This window comes from Pezoporus occidentalis, unplaced genomic scaffold (genome assembly GCF_034315485.1).
Source record: "Pezoporus occidentalis ecotype Australia unplaced genomic scaffold, CSIRO_AGI_Poc_V1 ctg31, whole genome shotgun sequence".
In the NCBI taxonomy this organism is placed as follows: Eukaryota; Metazoa; Chordata; class Aves; order Psittaciformes; family Psittacidae; genus Pezoporus; species Pezoporus occidentalis.
The window spans coordinates 4,516,595-4,542,556 of record NW_026915052.1 but is presented as its reverse complement, the minus strand read 5'-3'; the positions used below and the strand labels follow the sequence as shown (position 1 = coordinate 4,542,556).

At 40.8% G+C, this 25,962-nt stretch overlaps 2 protein-coding genes and 1 long non-coding RNA gene across 7 annotated transcripts in view; 2 read left to right on the top strand and 1 right to left on the bottom strand.

Annotated features, from left to right (window-relative positions):
* The first annotated feature begins 338 nt into the window (after positions 1 to 338).
* Positions 339 to 19,232, top strand: XRCC3 (X-ray repair cross complementing 3). Of its 2 annotated transcripts, XM_062628061.1 has the most exons (8): positions 339 to 552; positions 1,319 to 1,416; positions 1,764 to 1,901; positions 2,812 to 3,024; positions 13,673 to 13,827; positions 15,922 to 16,134; positions 17,461 to 17,507; positions 18,859 to 19,232. In XM_062628061.1, exons 2-8 carry the CDS (start codon positions 1,362 to 1,364, stop codon positions 19,079 to 19,081), a joined length of 1,044 nt encoding a protein of 347 aa, XP_062484045.1. In that variant the 5' UTR covers positions 339 to 552; positions 1,319 to 1,361; the 3' UTR covers positions 19,082 to 19,232. The 2 variants fall into 2 exon arrangements, with proteins under 2 accessions (XP_062484045.1, XP_062484046.1); XM_062628062.1 differs by lacking the exon at positions 339 to 552 and having other exon boundaries at positions 1,107 to 1,416; positions 18,864 to 19,101.
* On the top strand, positions 9,338 to 12,947 carry LOC134168407 (uncharacterized). The gene is made up of 3 exons (XR_009966534.1): positions 9,338 to 9,927; positions 10,836 to 10,933; positions 11,067 to 12,947. It is a non-coding gene; the product is annotated as an uncharacterized LOC134168407 (long non-coding RNA).
* Positions 19,233 to 23,092: 3,860 nt separating the features above from the next.
* Positions 23,093 to 25,962, bottom strand: part of KLC1 (kinesin light chain 1) — a 49,211-nt gene continuing 46,341 nt past the window's right edge. For all 4 annotated transcript variants that reach the window (XM_062628040.1, XM_062628038.1, XM_062628037.1 and 1 more), the window contains one exon: positions 23,093 to 25,249. In XM_062628040.1, coding sequence (XP_062484024.1) covers positions 25,184 to 25,249 — 66 coding nt within the window. In that variant the 3' untranslated portion in view covers positions 23,093 to 25,183. The remainder of the gene's footprint in view (positions 25,250 to 25,962) is intronic.

The following is a 25,962-nucleotide window of genomic DNA, read 5'->3' as shown; positions in this document are numbered from 1 at the left end:
TTGCTTGGGATTTAAGATAGGCGTGTTATTCCTTCCACACCCCTTTAGGTGCTCGGAGCGCATGCGCAACTGGAATCGCCAGCCCCACAACCCGGAAGGGAAGGGCATGCGCGCCGCAGTCGCGCCTCGTGTTCCGTGTCGGGGGAAGCGTGATAGCCAATCAGCGATAGTGACGGCCAAACAGCGCATGGCTGCAGCTGCGGCTTTGGGGAGTTTTGATTGGCCTGTGTCCAGTGACGTCACAGGCACGCTGGGGCTACGGTTGGTGCTGCGCTGCCTGCCCGCCGCGGCCCTCACTGCACTCCCCTCCCCTCCCCTCCCCTCCCCTCTGTCCCGTTCGCCTTTCCCCGTGTCTGGGCTGTGGCAGATCCGAGCGGCCTCCGCCGCGCCTCGTCCGTGGGAGCCGCCTGACTTCTCCGCGACTTGTTTCTGCTGATTTCTCTTTTAGGGCCTCAAACGGTGGCCGCCCTGGCGCGGCTTCGTGTGCCCAGGGTGTGCAAAATGGGTTGGAACCCATCCTGTCAGAGGTCACTGTAATCATGATTGACATCAGTAAGTTTTGACTTCTAGCTCTTGTCAGAATGCTGCTTTACAGAGGTGTTGCTTAAAAATAACTTTCTTTTCCTGTATTTGTTCTGCCGTCAGGATCCACGGCAAACTCTCCTCCATGTTAAAAAAGGGATTGTTCATTAAGTCGCATATTCTTACCTAACTCCCTTGGGTCTGCCGCAAGCCTTCATGGCGATGATCTGAATAATAGCAGCAAACCTCTTCCAGGCAACTCTAGTGCTAAGCTATTGTGTTTCAGATCAAAGTATTAAAAAGTGTTTAATGTTGTTTCAAGAAACAAACTGATTTTAATGTTCTAATGCTAAATTTGCTATTCATTAATAAATATATGTTTGACTAACCAATGTATGAATAGTCCTGGATCATCGTAAATTGCACATGCATAAGATTTATTTTCTATTTGAAAATTAAAAACTGATGTAAAAAGTGGTTGGATAGAAATGATTGTCCAGAGTATTTGTGAGCTTTGTTCAATCCAGAGCAAAAGCACTATGCAGAATTACAAGCCATTGTAAGCCATTACAAGTGACTAGTAGCTCTTAACAGCAGTATTACTGGTTGAACTCTTTAACAGGGTATATATGTCAACAGCTGTCTGAGAAGACTTCTGCCAATGTGCTGAATAACTATTTTTCTAAACTAACTGATAAATGTATCATCAAAAAGTAAGAATGTATCCTAGAGACTTTTGAATGATGCTTACTTTTCTTGTTGCATGTATATCTGATAAAAGCCACTTTAATTACAGATGATTGCATGATGCACTGTTCATCCAGGTGCTATATCAGAAAATGGATTGGGACCAGTTTGACTTGAACCCTAAAGTAATTGCTGCCCTTAAGAAAGGTAACTTATTTTGCCAGTGTCTCACTAATAGATCTGTCAGCAAAGTGTCTTTCTTCTGTGGGTATAAGTATATAGATGTACATTAGCATTTTAGAACTGTAATTGTTTCATAAGCAAGTTTTTTGAGTAACTTGAAATGATGGCTTTTGCCCGTGCTCCAATAATAATTTTCCAAACAATTTTATAGCATGTGTTGGTGCAGTCAAAGTAAGTGTTGCCTGCCCAGCTTACAAGAATGCAGGGTAGACAAACTTAAGTAAATGAGTAATAGGAAGTGGGAAGACTTACTTTTGTGCATAAAACTGTAATCTGCCCCAAAGTATTTATAAAAATTCTTCTAATTTCAGCTGACATAAAATCAATAAAGGAGATTTTAAATCTTTCTGGAGCAGACTTGCAACGATTGATGAAACTGTCCAGTGCAGATATACAGTGCTTATTGAAAACGGTCTCTCACATGCTAAGGAGAAACAGTATGCTTACAGGTAGTACAGTCAATACAAAACCCCCTGTTCTATTTAAGTCTTAAAATACCTCTCACTGAGAGCAAATACGGTTTTGGCTCCTCATTGACTCAGTAATGCAAGTCTGAAAATGAAAAGGCAAGTGTTTCTATAATGCTGTGGTGAATTACTTAACTATGCAAAGGACAGCTCCTCTTAGAGACCTTAAAGGTACATGGAAGTGGGTGGGTGTCATTCTTCAAGATCAAGCCTGCTTGAAACAGGACAAAATAATTCTCCAGTCTGAAAAACTTGATTAAAGGAACAAAACATTTTTCTTTCTCACTCTCTCTCCCCCTCTTGCAATTTTTCTTTTGGACTAAGACTTGTTGAAAAACTTACATTTTAAAAAACTACATAAACTGATTTGATATAAACATCTCATTCCAAAATAAGCAGGACCTAGTAGCTCCTCCTGTACAAATGCGTCATAGCAGCTCTGTATTAAAATGTATTTTTTGATGTGCATATGTCTTCAGGCTTTGGCCAGGTGCCTGCTACACTGTTTCATAGTCTGCTATAGCTTTCCATTTAGCGTAATTGTGCTTGAACCTTGCTGGCAGTATTTTCTGAGGCTATAGCTTCCCACAGAGCCTCTTTGGAGGCAGAGAAAGGAAAAAAGCTTTGAGAGGTGGAAAGGGCTCAGTGTAAACTCTCAGTTTTTGAGCAGGCATTTGGTTAGTAGGGCCTATGGGGAAAGGGAGGTGGAAAGAAGAGGCTGACTCAGAAAAATTCCCATCAACAAAGCAAGCATCTCTTACAGGCATACATCTGGTATAAAGCTTCTATTTTGTATCATTGCATGTTGGAAAGGTACCGAATGAAACTCCTCTTTTTTTTTTTTGTCCCTTTTTAATATTAAAAAAAAACAACAAAACCTCAAACCCTGCAGCACTTCAGCTCTACCAAGATAAAGATCATCACACCTCTCAGCACCAGAAGCTGAGCCTTGGATGTTCAGTACTAGATAACTTGTTAAAAGGTGGCATTCCCTTAGTGGGAATCACAGAAGTTGCCGGGGAAAGTTCTGCTGGGAAGACTCAGATTAGCTTACAGCTGTGCCTTTGTGTGCAGTATCCTTACAAATATGGTGGATTAGAGTCTGGTAAGTACCGAAATGTAAGTACTGATTAATTTGGCGTTTTGAGGAAATACTGTCTTTAAGAACATCATAGAATCGTAGAATGGTTTGGGTTGAAAAGGAACTTAAGATCACCTAGTTCCAACCCCCTGCCATAGGCAGGGACACCTTCCAGTACGCCAGGTTACTCAAAGCCCCATCCACCCTGGCCTTGAACACTGCCAGGGATGAGGCATCCACAGCTTCTCTGGGCAACCTGTGCCAGGGTCTCACCACCCTCACAAGGAAGAATTTTTATTTAATGTCTAATCTCCCCTGTCAGCTTAAAGCCACCAGTGCACTGAAGTAGATGCACATAATTCAGTGATGTCTTACCCTTACAGCTTTAGTAGTAAGCTAGTTAGTTATTAATTGTCATAGAAAGAAAAGTATGCTCTGTACATGCCCAGCATCACAGCATAACTTAATACAAAATTACTATTGGCTGTTATTTGCCTGCCTGCTGCTGTGGTTAAACTAGAATATATGAAAAGCATTGCTGTTGTAAGTAGTTACTGACTCCTCAGGTATCAACCACAGCAAAACAGCTTGTCTGATAATTTTCCACAGATGCCTCTGGTATGTGTTATACCCAAGTTGAATTTCAAAGAGTATTTAGTTTGATAACTATAATTACAGGGATTTACAGAGTAAAACTGATGGAAATATAATTGAGGACAGTTAATGTTGTTTTGTGTGGCCTTGCCAAAGTATACAGGTTTGTTCTTTGAGTATCAGTTTTTGACTGTCTGTCACATTAATCTAACTCCTAGTATTTACTGGGTGTTTTCTAGCGTTCTGTGCTGTGTTAGAAAGGAAGGAAACTTCTGTCACTTCTAAGAATTTGGTGTCCTGGTAATTTGCCTTAGGTGCGTTTTGGCTGTGATCTTGTTCTTCCTTCTATGCAGCACTGGCTTTATTTTGGCAGCTCAGTTGTTTGTTGTGGGGATACTTAATTATTTCTAGTACTATATCCACCCATATGGAAAAGTCATGGAATGTCCAAATGAAAATCTTGCTTAAAGGGCTGTAATTAGCCTGTGGCTTACGTTACTTTGTTTCAATTTACATCATTAGTCAGAGCAGAAGCATATCTTTGGTTTGATTCCTTGGTGTGTTGCTGGTAACTGCTGCAAATAGTTTGAATGTATATACATTTGATTTGTGCCTCAACACTGGTACTGATTTATGTTGAAACAAACCAGAACAGAGCACAGACGATGCCCAACAACCTTATAACACTCTTGTCTCTTGTGCCAGACCTTGTAGGGCTACAAAATGGCAAGTCTTTTCATTAACTGTGTTTGAAGATGGTTCTTGTTTCTTACGCATCTTGTACTTGGTGCTAATAGGATGGCTTTGTTCTGTGTGTGTCCCACATCTACCCAATCCTAAGTGTCTCATGGAAAATAGGCTAGAATGGCCTGGCCATCATATCAGTGCTTCTGTGAGAGAACCAGAGTGTTTTGGAAGGGCTGAGAGGACAGAATGTTTGAGGATCATGAAGGTGTAGAAGATGGAAATACCCTGCTGCTGGAGTTGGACAGCTAAGGGAGTGGTAGAATCCTAATTCTTACAATTCTTTACTCTCAGACTGATATCTTAGAATCATAGAACAGTTAGGGTCGGAAAGGACCTTAAGATCATCTAGTTCCAAACCCCCTACCATGGGTAGGGTCACCTCACACTAAACCACCTCACACTAAACCATCTCACCCAAGGCTCAGTCCAGCCTGGCCTTGAACACCGCCAAAGATGGAGCATTCACAACCTCCCTGGGCAACCCATTCCAGTGCCTCATCACCCTTACAGTAAAGAATTTCTTCCTTATATCCAATCTAAACTTCCCCTGTTAAAGTTTTAACCCATTACTCCTTCTCCTATCACTACGCTCCCTAATGAATAGTCCATCCGCAGCATCCCTGTAGCACCCCCCTTCAGATACTGGAAGGCTGCTATGAGGTCTCCATGCAGCCTTCTCTTCTCCAGGCTGAACAGCCCCAACTTCCTCAGCCTGTCTTCATACTGGAGGTGCTCCAGTCCCCTGATCATCCTCGTGGCCCTTCTCTGGACTTGTTCCAACAGTTCCATGTCCTTTTTATGTTGAGGACACCAGAACTGCACACAGTACTCCAGGGGAGGTCTCACAAGAGCAGAGTAGAGGGGCAGGATCACCTCCTTCGACCTGCTGGTCACGCTCCTTTTGATGCAGCCCAGGATACGGTTGGCTTTCTGGGCTGTGAGCACACACTGCTGGCTCATGTTCATTTTCTCATCAACCAACACCCCTAAGTCCTTCTCCTCAGGGCTGCTCTGAATCTCTTCTCTGCCCAACCTGTAGCTGTGCCTGGGGTTGCTCTGACCCAGGTGTAGGACCTTGCACTTGTCATGGTTAAACTTCATGAGGCTGGCATCAGCCCACCTCACAAGCATGTCAAGGTCCCTCTGGATGGCATTCCTTCCCTCCAGCGTATCAACCGAACCACACAGCTTGGTGTCATCGGCAAACTTGCTGAGGGCGCACTCAATCCCACTGTCCATGTCAGCGACAAAGATGTTGAACAAGACCAGTCCCAACACCGATCCCTGAGGGACACCACTTGTTACTGGTCCCCGGCCGGACATTGAGCCATTGACCACAACTCTTTATGTGTGGCCATCCATCCACCGAGTGGTCCATCCATCAAATCGATGTCTCTCCAATTTAGAGACAAGGATGTCGTGTGGGACAGTGTCGAATGCTTTGCACAAGTCCAGGTAGATAACATCAACTGCTCTACCCCTGTCCATCAGTTCTGTAGCCCCATCATAGAAGGCCACCAAATTGGTCAGGCAGGATTTCCCCTTAGTGAAGCCATGCTGGCTGTCACCAAGCACCTTGTTGATTTTCATGTGCCTTAGCATGCCTTCCAGGAGAATGTGCTCCAAGATTTTGCCAGGCACAGAGGTGAGACTGACTGGTCTGTAATTCCCCGGGTCATCCATTTTCCCCTTCTTGAAAATGGGGGTTATATTTCCCTTTTTCCAGTCATCAGGAACTTAACCTGACTGCCATGATTTTTCAAATATGATGGCCAATGGGTTAGCAACTTCATTCACCAGCTCCTTCAGGATCCGCAGATGGATTTCATCAGGACCCATGGACTTGTGCACGTTCGTATTTTTAAGATGGTCTCAAACCAGTTCTTCTCCTACAGTGGTCCCAAGGTCCTCATTCTCACAGTCCCTGCGTCTGCCTTCCAAGACTTGTGTTGTGTGGTCAGAGCCTTTGCCAGTGAAGAGTGAGGCAAAGAAGTCATTCAGAACCTCAGCCTTCTCCAAATCCAGGGTAGCCAGTTCTCCTGATAGCTTCCGGAGGGGGCCTACGTTGTCCCTAGTCTGTCTTTTATTTGCAATGTACCTGTAGAATCCCTTCCTGTTATCTTTCACATCCCTAGCCAAGTTTAATTCTAACTGGGCCTTAGATTTCCTAACTTGGTCCCTAACTTCCCGGACAACATCCCTGTATTCTTCCCAGGCCGCCTGTCCTTGCTTCCACCTTTTATAAGCCTCCTTTTCCCTTTGAATTCTCCTCAGCATCTCCTTATCCATCTGTCCTGGGTTCAGCAGTAGCAGTCATGTTTCTCCTTCTTGGTAGCTGGTGCAGTGTAGTGTTTTGACTTTCGGACTGGGAACAGAACTGATAGCGATGTTCTGGTTTGGCCAGGGACTTTGTGAGCCTCATGCTCTGCCAGGGAGGAGGGGAAGCCAGGAGGAAGCAGAGACAGGACACCTGACCCAAACTGACCAAAGAGGTATTCCATACCACAGCACGTCATGGCCAGGATGTAACTGGGAGTTAGCCGGAAGGGCTGGGGGACTGCAGGGTTGGAGGAGGTATCGGTCGGTGCTTGGTCAGGCTGAGGGGGGCAAGTTATCGGTCGGCTGGTGGTGAGATGATGTATTCTCTTCCCTTGTTATTTCCTTTATCATTATTATCATTGGTGGTAGCAGTAATGATTTGTGTTATACCTTAGTTACTAAACTGTTCTTATCTCAACCCGTGGGAGTTGCATTCTTTTTTCGATTCTCCTCTCTGTCCCTCCGAGAGCAGGGGGAGGGCAAGAAAGGGGGGGAAGTGAGCGAACGAATTACCTGACTGGGTTTAAACCACGACACCATCCAAGGAGGTGTCCTGGCCCTCCTGCTGCACTTCCTTCTAGCTGGGATGCAACACTCCTGAGCTTGTAGCAGGTGATCCTTCAACCAAAAGTTTTGGGCCCCGCTGCCCTCTAGGGCTGTATCCCATGGAACCTTACCAAGCAGGTTCCTGAAGAGGCCAGTATCTGCTCTCTTGAAGTCCAGGGCAGTGAGCTTGCTGCACGCTCTTCTCACTGTCCTGAGGATCTTGAATTCGACCATCTCATGATCGCTGCATCCAAGGCTGCCCTGGAGCGTCACATTTCCAACGAGCCCTTCCCTGTTGGTGAGCACGAGGTCAAGCATGGCACCTCCTTGTTGGCTCCTCTATTACTTGCAGAAGGAAGTTGTCTTCCACACAATCAAGGAACCTCCTGGATTGCTTGTGCTGGGATGTATCATCCCTCCAACAGATGTCAGGGTGGTTGAAGTCCCCCATGAGAACACGGGCCTGCGAGCGTGAGGCTTTTCCTGTCTGTCTATAGAGTGCTTCATCCGCAGGTTCTCCTTGACCAGTTGGTCTGTAACAGATCCCCACAGTAATGTCTCCCATCGCTGTTCTCCCTTTAACCCTGACCCACAAACTCTCTGTTAACTGCTCACCTGTCCCCAGACAGAGTTCCATACTCTCCAGCCTATCCCTAACATAAAGGGCAACTCCCCCTCCCTGCCTGCCGGGCCTGTCTTTTCTAAAGAGCCTGTAACCTTCCATTCCAACACTCCAGTCATATTAGCCAACCCACCATGTTTCTGTGATGCCTGTTATATCATACCCCCATACATATGCACACATCTCTAATTCCTCTTGTTTGTTTCCCATGCTATGGGTGTTTGTATGGAGGCATCTGAGCCGAGCTCCAAATGAAGCCAGCTCATTGGCTGGAGTGGCTGGAATATCTCTACATTGCTCCAAGCATTTGTTATAGGTGCTGGCAACTGACTGGGTGTGTTGGGATGGAACGATGCACCCTCCCCCAACACATCCAGTTAAAGCTTTCTTGACCAGTCTGGCAAGCCTCCTACCAAAACTGTGTGCCCTGCAGCTCCACCAGCCTCCAGTAGACCTGGCCTACAAACTTGGGTCCCATGTTCAAGACACCCAAACCCCTGACTATGACACCACCCCTTTAACCATTTCTTAGCCTGGCCAATCCTCCCAGCCTTTTTAAGGTCCTCCCCTGTATCCTGGAGAATTGACGAAAAGACAGTCTGAGCTCCAGAGCCCCTAACCACCTCTCCCAGGGCTCTGTAGTCCTTCTTCATGTTCCCCAGGCTATTGCTGTCTATATCCCTAGCACCCACATGGATCACTGGAAGTGGGTAAGTCAGTGGGACTCACTAGACCAGGCAGCCTGTCTGCAACATCCCTGATCCAAGCCCCTGGCAGGCAACACACCTCCCTTGAGACTGGGTCAGGCCGACAGATGAGTGCCTCTGTCCCTTTCAAAGTAGAGTCCCCTGCCACTATGATCCGCAGCTGTTTTCCTGGCAGCACCAGTAGAGATCTTTAGCAGTGCATCAGCCGGTTGTTCATGTTTCCTCATCAGCCCCCTGCAGGACAGCAAAGCGGTTCTGGGTGGGGACAACAGATTTAGGAGGAAGCCCCTGGCTTTTAATTGTCCTCTTCCTCCTTTTTGTTTTTGTTTTTATTTTTTTTTGTTACTGTTTCCCAGCTTCCTGGGTTAGCGGCCTCCTTTCCTCCATGAGCTACAATGGACGCTTGAGGCCCCTTCACATTTTGGTCCTGGAGCAAGGAGTGCTGCTTCCTCTCAGCTTCCCATATGTTATAAGGCATACAGTCATAGCAGCAGATACTGTTTACATAGCACACAGAAAATGAAACTTGGTTTTGCTTCAGTCTATAAATAAGGGTTTGTGTTGAGTCTCTCATGAGAAACACAGGAACTAAAAACATTAAGTATGAGAAGTTTTATTCTTTAGAAAGCTTGAGAACAACAACAATGCTTAGTCACTATCACAGAAGTCTGACACTACCAATAAGAGATTAATCTTGGTGCTACAACTTTGCTACAGATATAAAATTATGTTGGTTTTTTTTTGGAGGGGGCTGTTTGTGTTCTTTTGCTGTTGGTTTTCATTGTGTTTGGGGTTGTTTTAGTGCTAGAAACTTCCCTTAGGTGGTGATGTTGAAATACATTTCTTTAGACAGTATAGATTTATTGTTTATTTCCTTCATTTGATTTAGTGCTAATCTTGCTTACAATTCTGAAGTGCTACGATGCTGGCAGCAAACAGAAATTAGGACATGCTTTGCCTCCAGGTTCTCTTTCTGCCGTTCTAAGAATGTCAGTTATGGTCAATTGCATGCTGGCTGAATTTATTTTATATTCATAAGTAATGTATGAATATAACATGACAAATTCAGATCAATATTAGAGTTCTGAATTAGAAAAAGTCTGCTACTGATTTTTTGTAACAGGCTGGTTTGGTGCATGACAAATCAGGTTCACAGGACTCAAAATTTGTCCCTTGAGGGAGGGTTTTTTTTGGTGTGTTTTTTTTGTTTTGCTTTAGGGTGGTTTTTGGTCAACAACCAGGGTAGCACTTCCATCACTGTAACTGAAAGTAGAGCCCTGGGATTTGATGCAATTGCTTCAAAACAAAAGTTTTTGTGAGGAATAATGTTTATAGAATTACTGAGGACAACTGGCTCATTAAGAGCTTCTCTCAGCTTCTTTCTCAAAAGTGGTAACAACCCTGACTCTTGACTCATTAGTGTTGACAACTTCTTAATAAACTGTAAATAGCACAATGTCATAGGCTTTTCTGTTTGCCTTGTACTACTGTCCTCTTGATATTAAGGTTATGGCAATTCATTCATCTTTAAAGATACATGAATATTCAGTGCTTTTGCCTCATAATTAGGCATCAGCCTTTAATAGTGAGTTTAGGTATTTGTCAATCTTTTCTAGCCATTGTAATTTTGCTATGAAGTACCTACATTTTTATGCATAGGTGTGTTAATCAAACATTAAATTGTGGCGCAAGCTGAAGTTTGTGCTTCAAATAAAAACTGAGAAGGCTTGATGAAGGTTCAGTAGGAGAGAGCGCTATTCTTATTGTACTGTGCAACTCAAATTTTCAGCTGAGGCAAAGCTCACCTGATATATTTTATGTCGTTTAACTTTTAAAAGTTCAAGATGCAGATGACATACTCGTTTCGTGGAATGGGCAGCACTTCAAGAAAAAACAGGTCGTCCTTGTGTCCATCACAAATTGAACAGTTATGTATTCAGAGTACAATATCTGCTGTAGTGGATTTACCTGATGTCAAAGAAGCGCTACAGAAGAATGCAAGGTTGGCAGGTGTGAATGCTGGTATTTACAAAACTAAACCGAGGCAGAGAATACTCTATGAAGTAGAACTGTTCTTAAGAAGGAATTCTTGATTATTTTTCTTTATTATTAACAAGTATTTCAGTAAAAACAGTTAACCTGACTAAATGAGCTCACTTGAACTTCAGAATTGCTGTCATGGTTTTACAAAGAGGTCAGTGTGTATCTATTGATCAGGATTTTTAAATATAGGCTGCTGGACCAGTGGAGCAGAGAGGACCGGTTTTTTGCTTCTCCAGCAGTTCTTTTTTTCCTTACAGGTATTACCGCTTTAGGGTTATCTTGTTAGCCTCGAATTTCTTGTTCATCAGGTATAAACATGAAACCTGGCCACAGCTGCATATATGTTTGTATCACAGTAAGATTGCTTGATTGTTTTGTACTCTTCTGCTTTTTGCCATAATGTTTGTTCTTACCACTGTTCTTATTACTGTACTGAAATTATCTGCAACAAAGATCTTAAGGAGAATTTTATGTTTCTTTTTGACTAGATAAATTAATTTTGGGAAAAATTCTCTGTTTTGAAATGTTTGAATGTTGCAATAACTCTGGATTGAAATACAGTTACTCAATCAGTGAAGTACCTATCTATGTAGAAACACAAATCTGGTTTAAAAAAACACCATGAAGTCTCAAGTAGTAGACATTCTGTGCTTTCTAGGTAAACCAAGGAGAGGACAAGGGACATACCACTTAGAAGCAGGTCTGATTTTTAAAAAGCAGATGATTTCTCTGTAAGCCACTATTCACGGTAAAGAAGTCCCTGTCTTTCAGAAATAGGCAATACTGTGCAAAAGGCAGTCAGCTGTGAGTAAGAATGGTGGTTGAGAAATCCATTTACTTAGGAATTATCTCAACACAAGTTAGCACAGCTTTTGTTAGTATGAAATTCAGAAGCAACATGGACTTAAGGAAGCTGCATATCTTGGTGGGTTTTCTTTGTTTCTTTGTTTACTTGGTTTTTAATTTGCACCGTTGTGATTTTCAGCTTTGTGGTGTGTTTCAAGACATAATTGCTGCTCTGAGTGAGTGTTGGTACGGGATATACCTTGTGATTAGACATTTTTCTTGACTTAGTAGCTTTTTAGAAATTGTGAAACTGAAACCTGATAGGGAAGCAGTAGTAAAGTCCTTAGTAAAGATGCTCACCTGCCTATTTGATACTCAGCTGTCACTGTCAAGTTGGAAAGGAATAGGAAAATTAGTTCCAATTAGGAGAAATTAACCTAGGGAAATAGTGAAGAAAATTAAGGTTCACATAATTAATTGTTTACTAATTAGCTACTTAAAAAGCCTTTAGCAGTTAAGTGATATAATTAATAGGTTACTGTGTTCTCCTTGCCTGAGCTTCATCCAAGTTCAGGCACTATTTAAGAAGCTGCTGATCGTCACTGTAAACTTAATGGAGTCAAGTAACTGTGGGCTCATTTATTCATTTATTTATTTAAAATTTTCCTTTAGTGATAGAACCTTGTACCTGCACTCATTTGTGTCTACAGGTATTGCGAATTACTTCAGTTGTAATTACTGAAGACAGCATTCATTCCGTCCACTCAAGTGCTAGGAAAAAAAGTGGGCAAAATACAGAATGTATTCCTGGTTCAACTTCTTAAGTTTTTTGTATGTTGTAGTTCAGGAATCATGATGAGATCATGATGGCTCTGACTGCTAATGCTTTATTGTAGTCCTTATTCACTGTCAAATGTTACAAACTGCTAACACCCCTCATGGACATGAGTATATACACAATGAAACTGGGCAGTTAAGAATGGAGGCTGAATTTGAGTGATAAGTGCTATTAGCTGCCAGGGCCAAAGAAAGTAAAAATGAGCTGAAGTATAACTTGAAACTGTTATTAGGTAGAATGAAAATAGAAATTGTGGAAATATTTCAGGACCTCCTATGGAAGGCATGGATGATGATGAAGCATTTTTCCATGTGACAATAATTTAGGAAGTTATTTAAATCTCAGCTGTCAAAATTATTAGCCTCATCATTGTCTTACATTCTCAGAATTCAATACCCTGTGTTATACAGGTGTCCATCAGCAAAAAATATTTTTATAGATAAAGTAACTTTTGATTTTCACTTGATCCCATCCTGAGATCTCTCCGTTCCTGCTGTTGGATACAGTTTTCGTAATTTTTTCAGTGGAACATATAGAGGATTTGGAAGTTGCTTCTGGAAATGGGACTTTCCACCATTGGGGTGGAAATGTTCAGGATATCACAGATTGCCAAGCACATCAGCTGCTAAACTGTGTTAGCAGCGTCAGTCACTTCAGTGAGTGGACTTAATCCTTAAATGTAACCCTTCAAGTATTAGCTGATAATTCCAGGTAGTTCTGCAATAACAGTAACGATTTTTTTTTTTTTTAATAAATATTGCATGTGTTTGATTTCCCCAGCATCTTTGATGCATGTGGTTAATTTTCTCTGCAATAACACATACTTGTTAACCAGAAACCACAGTAGAAATACATAGCTATCAGTCACAGTAATGGGATTGAAGTATAATACTTCTTGTCTAATCTACCATTTTCAGGAAGAGTTAATTGGACTGAGATTGGATGAGTGATCCTCTTTAAACAGACCCATTGTAGCAATAAGTACCCCTCCACTTGTAAATTTAAAACAAGAATCTTAAAAACAGTGAGTGAAAGTGATCAAAATACGGTTTGCACTGTGTTGGCATTTTCTGCACAGTATAGTGCTGTGTTTTATATTTCTGACCAGAACAGGCAAACTCTGAGGTGTTGCTCTGTTTGTGGATTGGATAAATTATGATACCTGTAATAACCCGATAGAGATGGTTGAGGTGTTCCACCGATGTGCAAGATGAGTGTCACCTAGTGGAGAGTACAAAAAACCCAATTGTATCAGCAGGCACCAAAAAAAGGAACTGGCAACTATGGGAAAGTCATAGCAGTGGGTTTTTTGTTGTTCATAATTGATTCAATATGGCTACAAAAAACAGTAACATGAATTTCCAGGTACACGTCTAGCTTTTGGGTGCAGAGTGTATTATTTTTGTGCTGTTAAGCAAAGGGTGTGTAAGAGCCCTGTTGTAATAACAGAGGTGCTTTCCTTGACTATAGGAGCTGTCTACATTTGTACAGAAGATGTATTCCCAAGTAAACGTTTGCAACAACTCATAGATCAACAACATAAGCTGCGAGCAGATGTTCCAGCTGAAGTCATACAGAAGATCAAATTTGGAAACAGTATTTTTGTTGAACATGCAGCAGACCTAGTAAGTAGTAACACAAATTAAGAATGTACAATTATTACACTATAATCCAGTAACCTCAGGGTGATTTTCTTCAAGTAGGAGACCTTACAAAAGGTCGAGTGATCTAAGATGTGTAGTGAATACTATTTAATCTCTCCCATTTGTTGTTAAAGAACTATTACAGTATTTTTTATGAAGTATATTAAAATGCAAGTATTTTAAAAGAATAAATAATATAGTGAATTTTTATAAGTCATTATGTTTATTAAAACCTCTTGCCCATTTACCTGTAAGATGGCATAGTAGAACTGGAGGGGAAAATATACAACCTGAGTACTGTATTTTTGCCTTGTAAAAGCCCTTTGTTGTGCTTTTCTTAGGTAGCTGTTAATAATGCTCTTTATTGATAGAGCTCCTGAAGTTCTGTTTTCTCTAAGGCTTGCAAGTAGCATTTCTGAAATCATTCCAATTGTTGGTTTTTTTGAATTGTAGTTTGCAAGTGTAAGAAGATCCTGTACATCAGTAAGCTTAGTCCATTCAGCAGCTAAGCTACCTTCTCCGTGTCCCTTTCACTGGAAGTCTTAAACTTCTAATTGTAGTATCTGGAAGCTACAGAGTATGTTATTGTATAAATGAGAGAACTGCCCTATACTAGTATGTACATCTCTCTAAGATACCTTTAAAAGTAAACCATTACACTCACTGGTAAGTCCAGCAACTGCACAGTAGATGGTTACAATTCATATATTGTTATATATAGATTCAGGTTTTGTGTGTGTATCCATATACATAGGCAGATGACAGCAGCTGAAGTAGAAACCCAAGTCACAATTACAGTCTGCATTTTCTTTCATGCCAAAGTTGTTTTTACTTGCTTCATGCTGAAGAATCCAGTTGTTTGTGTATTCACTTGAAAAGAATGAGTCTTGTACAAACAGAAGGACCACTTACAACACAGAAGTGTTTGAAGTGCTGCATAGTTTCCTGTAGATATATCAGTAAGTGAAACAAAAGAAACAACAACAAAAAAATCCCTTTTCCAGAATGGGAAGTAGCTGTGTATTCTTCGGAGCAACTCTTTCCCATCAGTTAAAAAAAAAGAAAAGCCTTTGATATTATAATATTATTTTGTAGAAAGCTGCTCATTCAGTAGAATAGAACTTACTGTAACTCAGACTGGAGAATTCCAATTCAACTCTAAAAGCTGTGGAATGCTGGAGGATATTTTATGTGATTTTGGCTGAATGTAAGCTCTTAGCTGTGAACCTCTCTTTGATGTAAAGAGTGGCACCAGTCAGAAGTGTGACCCTCACATTATTTTTTTTCTTGCCAACGCTGAAATTCCTGATGGCTAGAGGCAGAGATTATCACCGTGAGGTTGTTATTCTTTCCACTCAGCTGCTGTAGGCCACATTGTTAAAGACAAGCACCAGGCTACAATGACCTTATTATATAATAGATGCTGAGCTCTACAAAATATTTGTTAGTTAAGGATCCCACAACTGAAATGTTTGGTGGCTTCAAAATATTAAATTAGTAAAACTCGTAATAGGGAGGGAGGATGTAAGTTGCAGTGTTCATTGATCAAGCCTCTTGATCAATATGGATTTGATGTAGTAACTGTGTATTTTACTGTTAATGTATTTTTAATGGAACAGTAATGTAGTCTATAACTTTGGTTTTAAATATTTAATATTAGTCTTGAGTCCTCAGTGTTTCAGTGAGAACCACTCTTGCAAAATAGAATGGCTTAGGACAGTAGTATTGCATTCTTGAGATTTGAAATGTTAGTAAACAGCTGCCTCAAGTCAGAGCTGCAGATAACTGTACACGCAGTTAATTTCATGGCAGGGGGGTTGGAACTAGATGATCTTAAGATCCTTTCCAACCCTAACTGTTCTATGATTCTAAATGACCAGATCTCTTTATTCTTAAGGTAAAAGCAGAAGATGTTTGTGAAAAATGGTTACTGGTGAGGCTTAAAGCTCCACAAACTCACTTTATGATTAGAAACTCCATCAGCTTCTGCTTCAGCAATGCTATCTGTAGTTACTACCTCAATTTTACAAACAGAGGTATTTGAACTGTTCTAATACTGACTGTATTTTGTGGTAGAATGCCTTTCACAACTGCATTACTAAAAGGATTTCCCTGCTGCTTACAAGAGGCATGGTGCGGTTGGTGGTCATCGATTCTATAGCTGCCTTATTTCGGTGCGAATTTGGAGCTTCAGATTCTGTTACGAAGGCTCGGTATTTGCAGACATTTGGAGCACAGCTTCACAGTTTAAGCACTAGATTCAGGACTCCAATAATGTGTATTAATCAGGTATGACATGAAAACTGCTGCTTAGTTTAGAGGGATCGTTTAATAAATGGTTGAGAAGGAAGAAATCTGTGTATGCAAATTTCTTGGTGTTATATTTAACATTGCCAACTGAGTATTATTGACTGATGGAAACTAAAGCTTGATTAAACTGGTGTACTTTAAACTAATAACTGTTAACTTCTCAAAGAGTATAATTTAAGGTTTTTTAGACTGTTAATGACTTCAAAGGCTGACCATTAAAGCTAATGAAAATAGATATGTATAGCAACTGCGCCAAACATCTAACTAAAATAACAGGAGTTCTTAACGCTAACTTCAAATGCCATTGCCATTGGGAACAGTTATTATTTCACATACACGGGAGGCAGTGAAACACCAAGGACCGTGCTGCATTTTTGTGAAGCTCAGCACTTCTGTGTAACTGCTGAGACTAGTAAAACATTAGAATACATGCAACCAAAAACCCCACAATAGTACTAGTCAAGAGTAATAGTCTTTTGAGAATACTAGACAAGATGCTACATCTGTCCTGTAGAAGTCACATGCCACTGCTCTTAGCCTAATCACAAATTGAAGGAGCATGCGCATGCTGGAGATAAAGCATTGACACTTGGAATGTGGCCTCAGAAAGGGATAAGTAGATGTGCAGGCAATCCACTGCTGGGACACTCCCTTTCCAGTGGGCCCCTCCATTCAGTGAGTAAGTACTCAGTCCTGAAGTTTCCTCCTCACAGCAGAGGAGAATGGGGTAGGAGCAAAAGTTGAACTAAAGAAGTTACAAACAAGAAGGATTTTATATCGGGAAGAAGGATGTTCTAGAAACATCAAGTCAACTGTTACTTGTTTGATTTGTTTCTAGGAGTAGTTCTGGAATTACGGAACATGCAAGGTGTAAAACCTTGTATTTACTACCATAACTGGAGGGGAGTGTATTGGAATTCATACCTAGCAGTAATCAGAACAGCTTTCAGGCATGTATAGTGTTTTTCTTTTCAGTAAGAATCCCATTAAGATTCAGTAAGGATTAAATTTCAGCCTTAAGTTAGGAGTAATGTTTTAACCGATTTTTTTAACAATTTTAATATCTAGTATTATTTAAATTCATATAACCTGTAGCTAGCTAAATAGTTGTAGTACTGTAAACTAAGATTATACCTCACAACTTCCTTTTAGTTTGCCTGGAAAGAATAAGGGTTTTCTAACTTGGCTTAACATGTGATCCAGTAACTTGTTTTTTCGTAGCTTCATTGCCTTCCCTGTCCTTCTGCTTGCTAAAAAACAATGCAGAACTGCAGGTCAGCTTCAACCGTCGTTTTTCTGTTTTAGGTGACTGATGCAGTGAGTGAGTCAGAAGCTGCTCAGTGCAGTTGTAGGTAAGTAAGTCATCTGCAACAGAAATGCAACAGTGTCATCCACAGCAGCATTTAACCACTGTATTTTTTATAACTCCAATATAATCTACCAGAGCGTGTTAAGAGTGGCATGCATTTACCCAGCATTGCTGCCATTTGCTGGAGATTAGCAATAACTAATGTGCTGTAAAGTGGAAGAAACTGTCATATATGCTTATGTGGTAATCCCGAATCAGCAGCTAGAGGGAAGAAGTTAATGGGCATTGTACTTTTTTACGCAAGAATATTTTTGCTTCTCATCTCTGATAGCTTGTCTTTGAAAGCTGGGGATGGACTTTTTACAAGGGCATGTAGTGATAGGGGGAATGGCTTTTAACCTAGAAGGGAATAGATTCAGATTAGGTATTAGGAAGAACTTGTTTACTGTGAGGGTGGTGAGACACTGAAACAGGTAGCCCAGAGAAGCTGCGAATGCCCCATCCCTGGGAGTGTTCAAGGCCAGGCTGGATGTGGCTTTGAGCAACCTGGTCTAGTGGAAGGTGTCCCCCCATGGCAGGGGAGTGGAACTAGACAACCTTGAAGGTCCCTTCCAACCCAAACCATTCTGTGATTCTGTGACTATAACTGAGTGCATTTTATGTCTTCTTAAAAAAAATACAGCAACTAAACCTTACTGGTTGATTTTGTTGCTTAAGATAAAAAGCCTCTTTGACACAAAGGTATTAACAGGATTCAAACATACATATTTCTTGTTTGAAGCCTAACTGTAATCTAGAGTTACTAGATAGGTAGGTGCTAAATAAATGCGTTTCTGCGAGAACTTAATGTCCTCCAGATTCAGAAAGTGACACAGAACAAGAATAAGGTTCAGTTTCCTCCTCCCACCCCTGGTTATGTTGTAATTCCTTCACTGGAAGGATTGCATTCTTTGCAAGGAAAAAAAAAAAAGTTGTTTTAAACTTCGGGTTGAAATAAATAGTTAAATATACCTGCAAATGGAATCCAAGGCCAACAGTTACATGGTTCAGATACAGTTCAACCATTTTTGTATCACTATTGTCCTATCACAAGAGGGGACACACCAGGACAGAGGTAGGTGTTCACAATGGCTGCAGCTGGAAGAATGACTGAATTATTCTGTATGGAATCACTTCTCTTCCCATTATTACCCTGATATAAAGAGAACCCAGCATGTAGATTTGTGGGGATAGCCCATTAATCTCCATGTTTTAAGACCTGTAAGTTTAAATACAGCAAATGACAGTAAATACAGAGACAGTAGGTCATTGCTTCCAGTGTAATTTTGTTACAAGTGTAAATAATTCATATTAAATTCATACATGCAGAAATCTCTATAATGTTTTCTTTCTAGTGTAGCGGGTAACAGTGTCTCTCCAGCACTTGGAATAACCTGGGCAAATCAACTGCTAATGCGACTGATGGTCAGCCGAACACCACAGCCTGAGCAACCCCCTGGAGTAGTGTCACACCACACTGGAAGTGTGAGGACTTTACGAGTAGTTTTTGCTCCTCATCTCCCTCCCTCCTCTTGCTGCTACACAGTAAAAGTGGAAGGTGTAAAAGGAATAAAATAAATTATTTGCACTGTAAAGAACTCTGCTCCAAAACCATTCCAAAACTACTTTGCTTCAGGAGGAATTACTGGTTAAATTAAATTCTTCCTAGATGAGAGAAATGGATGCTGAAGTACAGAAACAGTTATGTGACTACATCAGGCGTTGTTAACATTGTGAAAGATCTCTTTATACCTGGATGTTCACATTTTTCTTCTAAGTATTCTGAAGAGTAGAGCTTTGGGTGGACAGAGGCTGCAGAATGAAGTGTGATGTGTCTGTCCCCATGGTAGGGGAGACCCGATTTCTAATTTAGCTTTAATAGCATGCTAATCTAGTGACAGCATGTGCTGCAGTAGTGTACCTTCTCTGTGTGAAGACCCACAAGGACTCAAATTCAGCCAGTGACTATTTTCTGCTGGTGTTTCTGGGCCTCATGCTGCCATTAAGTACAGCCATTCTTCAATCTGTAGGGTCTCAGAAATAGCACAAAGCAGCTATCCTATTTTAAAACAACTTGTTAATATTAGGATTAAAAAAAACCCAAACATAGATAGTAGATTTTAACATCTTACTGTAAGAATTAGAATTGTACTGCTTTTGTACTATATGGACATATCTAGCTTCACAGAACTTTGTCAGTTTTTTTAGAAATAGCTCTTTTCCTGCGTTCCGGTTCTCTCCCCTCATGGCAAAAGCCTCTTTGGCATCTTCCAGTTAAAAACAAACCACACAGCACCATCCTCTTGTTCTGCTCTGCTGGCCCACCACTGAAGCTGCACCAGGCAGCTTCAGAGCAAGGGCTCTGTTCATGTTCCTCCAGATGCTCTACACTGTTCTGTGGTTCATTGGATCAGGGTAATATTCTTGATCAGCCCCTGGATCACTGCCCCTGTAGCTTCTGCCCCCGGCTTTGCTCAGCTGTGCTCCTGAAGGGCTGCTGTAGCAGGTTCCATCCATACCTGGAGTGATTGCTTTTCCTAAATTTGCATTTTTAGAGCTTTATGTGTTTTTTTCATTTTTGCGCTATCACAACTTTTTCTGTTACCTTCCAACTACAACTATGACATCTGCTTTCTCTAGTCACTGCTGAATTCTGTGTGACAGTAAGCCAGATGAAGGTACTCACATGCATTTTCCTGCGTGAGTCTTCTGATGTTGCCTGTGTTGGTTCTTATTTAACTCTCCAGCTGGAGGCTTAAATCTGAGTTAGAGGCCATTTCCTGGCTCATCATCACACACAAACCCTGAGCCTCTAGAATACAAGCAACCCCCATGTTCATAGTCATGAGCTGCTTGCAGCAGCTTAGTGTTCACCTGCAGTTCCTACTCCTTTCTGCAGTTACAGCCAGAGTCAAAAAACCAGACCGTTGCTCACCTGACACTGGTATAGCGTTTGGGGTACAAACCCTCTTTGAAGCCTTCTGTCAAAAGTGCTGAAACATGCTGCAGTCTTAATAAATGCAAGTTAAAAACCTTCCCTTTATACAGCTTTATTCATCTTTGGATTGCACAACGGAGAGTTGTTACTGTACAGGAAAAAAATGAATATTTTTTTACAAAGAATTACATTCTAGAATGTATTCAGTTTGTCATCTTTATCCTGTAAGGCTGCATTTAAACATTTTTCTACACCTTGAAAAAAAATGTTAAGTGACATTTGAGAAATTTTAAGCAGTTTCAAGTTAACCTACAACTTGGTGATGTATAGAAAGAGGCCTTTTTCAGCAGAAAGCTCAGAGCTCTGGAAACATGACTTTGGAAAAGTAGAACCTAATTTGTGCTTGATAAAGAATGGACACAACTGACATATCATCAGAACAAATGTAATAAAACACTCTGAACAACCTCAGTTGTTCAACAACCTCAGGGGGGAAAAGGAGTTTGTGTATCCCCAAGAAGGATACACAGACATTACAAATGGCTTTCTGATGGTGGTGGGTTTTTTTCTTAAACCAGGTCCTAGAAAACAGAAAATACCGTTCCCAATTGCACAGAACTCATCTGGCCTAATTCCACTGTCACCCACCACCCCTACTCCATGGTGCTTCTACTACATAATTTAAAACTAAATACACAATAACCTCCCCTGCTTGAGTGGGGACTCGCATATAAAGATATGGAGCCTCAGCATTGATCTGGTTTTAAAAACTACTTCACTATACTTGTCCTATGCTCTATACAATGTTTAGTCTCTCTCAACTGTGTGTCAGCACAACTGTTAGAGCAGCTTTGAATGTTAAATGAAGCTTCTAACTATGGCTCTCTCAGTATTTCTTATTTAAAAGATAAGATTTCTTACAACTAAAGAACAGTTTTGCAGCCTCACTATGAGATGAGATCAAAGATGCTGAGCATCTTTCTCAACAGCTCCTGGCTTCTGCCTTCTATCCGATAGTGGCACCATACTTTGCTCTTGCTTTGTTGTTTTTGGCCTTTTTTTTTTTAAACAAGCTACTGACCTTGGCTACTGAGTGCACTGAGATTAGTGCAAGTGCATCGGAGTGAGGCAATAATCAAATGCAGATGTTCAAATTTCCCTCAATTCTAAACTATTTACAGTTCCAGTGTTTATACTGATACTTCTGTAAGTCTGTGACAATGTAAAGAGACTACAAGGAAACTGTAAACTCCACAGCATCACATCTCTTTAACATTTATTCTCCCAGTACAGGCCAACATGACCAACAATGCAATTCTCTTAGCAGCTTTCAGACAAAATACATGACATGCAGAACAAAAAGTGAAGTAACTTGAACTCATCAGGTTTTGTAAACACACTTTCATCACAGTACTGCATGCCCCTTTTACTGTTTATGTACAACAGAATCACACCATTTTCAAAATTACTAGATTCAATGGTACAATTTAAGCACAAATACTCCTCAAACTTAAACCCATTTTATTTTACTACCATTCAGGAAGGCTTGGGAGAAAAGGGGATGCCATTTAAGAAAAGGTTCAAACTCTTAGAGAATGCATTAAATAGTTTTTCTGTTGTTTCAGTGCTATGTTCTGTCACCACAGTACTGCAAGCACAAACATCACAGCAATAGTCCAGTCATGCCTTCTGAAGAGGAGCAAATCATGAAAGTTACATTTTACAATAGTATTTAGTAAGATCTGAACTCAAGACCAAATACTGTCAGAATTCCTAGAGACCTGCACACCACCACACGGACAGAAGGCCCGTGGGCATCCTTCCCTCAGTGACAATTCCATGCACGATTCCTCCAGCACCCCACTGCTATATCCCAGAACCACCAGCCATCACTCATAGGAGAACTTGGCTGAAGTGCCCTAACTGGTGTCCTTATCACGGTGAAATTCATTTGGGTGAAATTCACACTTACAAAACTGTGAGATTTAAACCTCAGCAGCCCAACACTAACAAGATGCCTGTCAATACTGAAGGTCTTTAGTTTTCTGTTTCGTAAGAGCTGTTGATTTGGTTCAGTACTGAAGACATTCAGGACTTACGCAACTGGGTATTCTGGGTCTACACTTTGTGCACTGTCAGCTAAAACTGGTACAGGGAAATTCAGAAAGAAACTCTTCCATAAAAGCACACTAAGAGGCCCACCTGAAATTTAAATGTATACAAACATTGTCGTGACAGTAACTCATTCACCATTCAAACACAGTAAGCTTGCTTTTGTACTTTACAAGTTCTTCTCAAACAGCTCACTGGCTCATAACTATCAGGACCTGGCTATAATTCTGGGTGATATATGGATTAGAGAAGTCTTGAAATTTGTTTCTTCTCTGAAAAAAAAAATAAAAATAACCTTTTAAATGTAAGAATCATTTAATAGGCAGTAGCTCAACTTAATCTTCCAACACACTTTACTATATAAAGGTTTAAAACATTTAAAAGCACAGTACCAGTAATGCCACCAACAGTAAGATCCTGAACGAGAAAGTTCCCTTACTACCACCACCACCCACTATGCCTTTTAAAACTTCCTGCACATTGTAGTTTGGCATGGTTAAATATTTTATTGCTATTTACACAAGGTGGTTTGTTGGGGGTTAAGAGGCTGCAAAAATAATTTTCCTTCAAAGCTGAAAGATCGATGTAGAAAAAAATCTTCCATTTAAGTACTTTCTTATTACCAAAATAAGGTCTGCCTCTAGTTCTGTGGGCTTTTTTGGGAGCTGGACTCCTGTGAGGGTCTCCCAGTGAAGTGCTGAGCTCACAGACCAGGCCCACCGAAACATTCCTACAGCAGCAGTACCATCCTGCTGGTGTGGAATGGGCCAACTGCGAGGGGTGTTCGCAGCCAGAGGGACAGACAACTCTGTCACTTCCCAGCTCGCCCTGGCTTAGGGGCCTGTGGCCCATGTCCAGCTCCTCATGCAGAGCCAGCTCAATCTGCTTTTGGGTGGAAAATGGATTCACCAACAAGTTCATACAACACGTCTTACTTTAGGGGGAATAAAAGTATATATATTATGTAATTTTTAATATAAAAAGCTCTCAATAAAAAGCTTAAAACTCAAGAGTCTACATTATATAAGTACATATTGTTAAGGTAACTGAGCAGCAATCTGTTCTTGCTCGAGTTCATTAATGAATTGCATTACTCTGTGCTAAAAACTCCTACACATTAGCAGCATTGCATCTCACTGTTTCTAAACTGTCTTTCTAGCAGGTACACACCTCCTGGTAAACATAGTTAAGTGCATAACATACACAGCTTTATTTCATCAGTTACTGTAACCAACTTCAAATGAAAATCAGTCCAAGACTTCTACAAAATACTAATGACTCCTCACAGCCTACTCAAACACTAAAACTTGCTTATGTTCCTTTGTTTTGCCTCCTTCAGCTGGCACTAACCTTGAATGAACATTCCAGCTTTTCCCGAAGTTAGTTTCCTTTGTCATTTTCCAACTCCCAGCTATGACCACAAATACACTTGTACACACACTTTTTACTTTCTCAATCAACTTCACATGAATAAGAACTTTTACAAAAGATGAACAAAATTACAAGTTTTACAGAAAAGCAAAAGGAATCACTAGTGTCTATACAATACTTAAAACATACGTATTCAGTTCCAGCAGCAGTCCTGTATACAGACAGCATATATATTAACCATGAGTACATTTACGACCATCTTATGCTTCCCCTAGGGCCCCTAGGATTTCAGTGGTCCTCTGCACAGCAGCGACTCCACCACGTAACAGCCTAGTGTGTAGCTGCCTGCTTCTGCTCTCGTCAGCTATCATGGAGAAAGGCAGGATTTGGGATCAGCATAAGGAAATGTTGGGGCCCTTCTGACAAACAGGATGGGACTGTGAATTCCAGTGGACAAGCAAGTCAACCTGAGGCTTTATGTTTCCCCAAGAGCACCAGGAGCTGCTCTGGGACAGTTGCAGTCCAAAACTTCAGTATTCTTCAACCGTACAAGGTAAAGGTCAAAACATCTTCCATTTCTCCTGATCAACACGAGCCATCCTCTCTCCATTGATAATTGTGCCCTAAGACTTACATCAGCAAGTATCAAAGTCATGGTCACAGATATTGCTATTCACGCCATCTCTATATAATGCAACCCCAGCCATCTCTTCTGATAAATTTAATAGCTCAATATAGTGGTTAAGTAAGCCGTGTCTACGTGTGGCTTTGCCAGCTAAGGTTGCTAACATTGCAGTAATCAGTGGAGCAAAAGAAAGCCCCACCAATACAGTATCTTAATTTGAATTTATACAGTAATGCACATCAGTGTATCCTTTTCTCATTCCAGCACTGTATATATTTACTGCTACAGCATTTTCAAATGCATTTTGGTATGCTTTAAATATGTTTGTATCTTTACACTTTTTTGGCGGCTGTGATATTCCAATCTATTAAAGAAATCAACGTAAATAGTATGAATGGGAGCAGTGCTATGAGCAATATATATCTACATAGTTTTCCTTTAGAGGAAAAAAACCACTAATGCTGTGTTTAAATCATCCCTATTTCAAAAAGGTAAAACCAGCAGTCCATGGAAGAAAACCCAACAAAATTACAAACTAGGTGTTCCTATACATAATGATGAGGAACCAAAGCTTTGAAGGTCTTAGTGCTTCTTTATTCACAAAGGAATATTAGCTAGCTTCTGTCCAAGACTCTCAATGCGCCAAATCAGTATGACTGACACTCAGAGCTCTCGAGTCTGTCAGACAATTATTTCGTTCCTGTGTGAAGGGGAAAAAGACAAACAAATAAATTAAGCAGATGTCCAGATAGTTCAGGCAAATAAACAAAATTACTTGCTTTAACAAACAGGAACAAACAAATACAAGGAACTACAGAGAACTGGCCATGCTCATGTTGGGTGGCAGAACAACTTTTCTGTATTCTAATAAACAGCTTTTTCCCCAACTGTCAAATAGTGATACTGAAAAGATCTACTGACAGGTATATACACCCTTTACAGTGCTGATGCCTTAGCAGAAATGCAAGAGCCCATCTACAGGAATTGCCATGACTCTCTACAGTGAGTGAACTACTGAAGTTCACAAGAAGTGAAAACTAATTTTAGTATTGCTGTGTACACATAAACAACAAATTACTCTTCTGGAAGTCACATCAGTTACACACTAAGGATCCAGGTTAGGGGCACCTAGGGCATAACATTCTGAACCCTTGCCACTGTTGCTGCAAAGAATTATGCTTTACCCTGGATTTTTTTTTTGGCTGAAGTTCACCCTAAGTAAAGTTATGCATATATGTCACACGACAGAAAACTCTGCAGTACATTCATTAGAGATAATATAGTTAAAACATCTTTATGCCACTCAACAGCAAAAAGAGCCATACAGTTTGGGTTTTCTTGCTACTTTAGGACAAACAGTGCTCAAGATCCAAAACTTACAGTTTTGTTAGTACAAAGAAGCAATTTTATCTT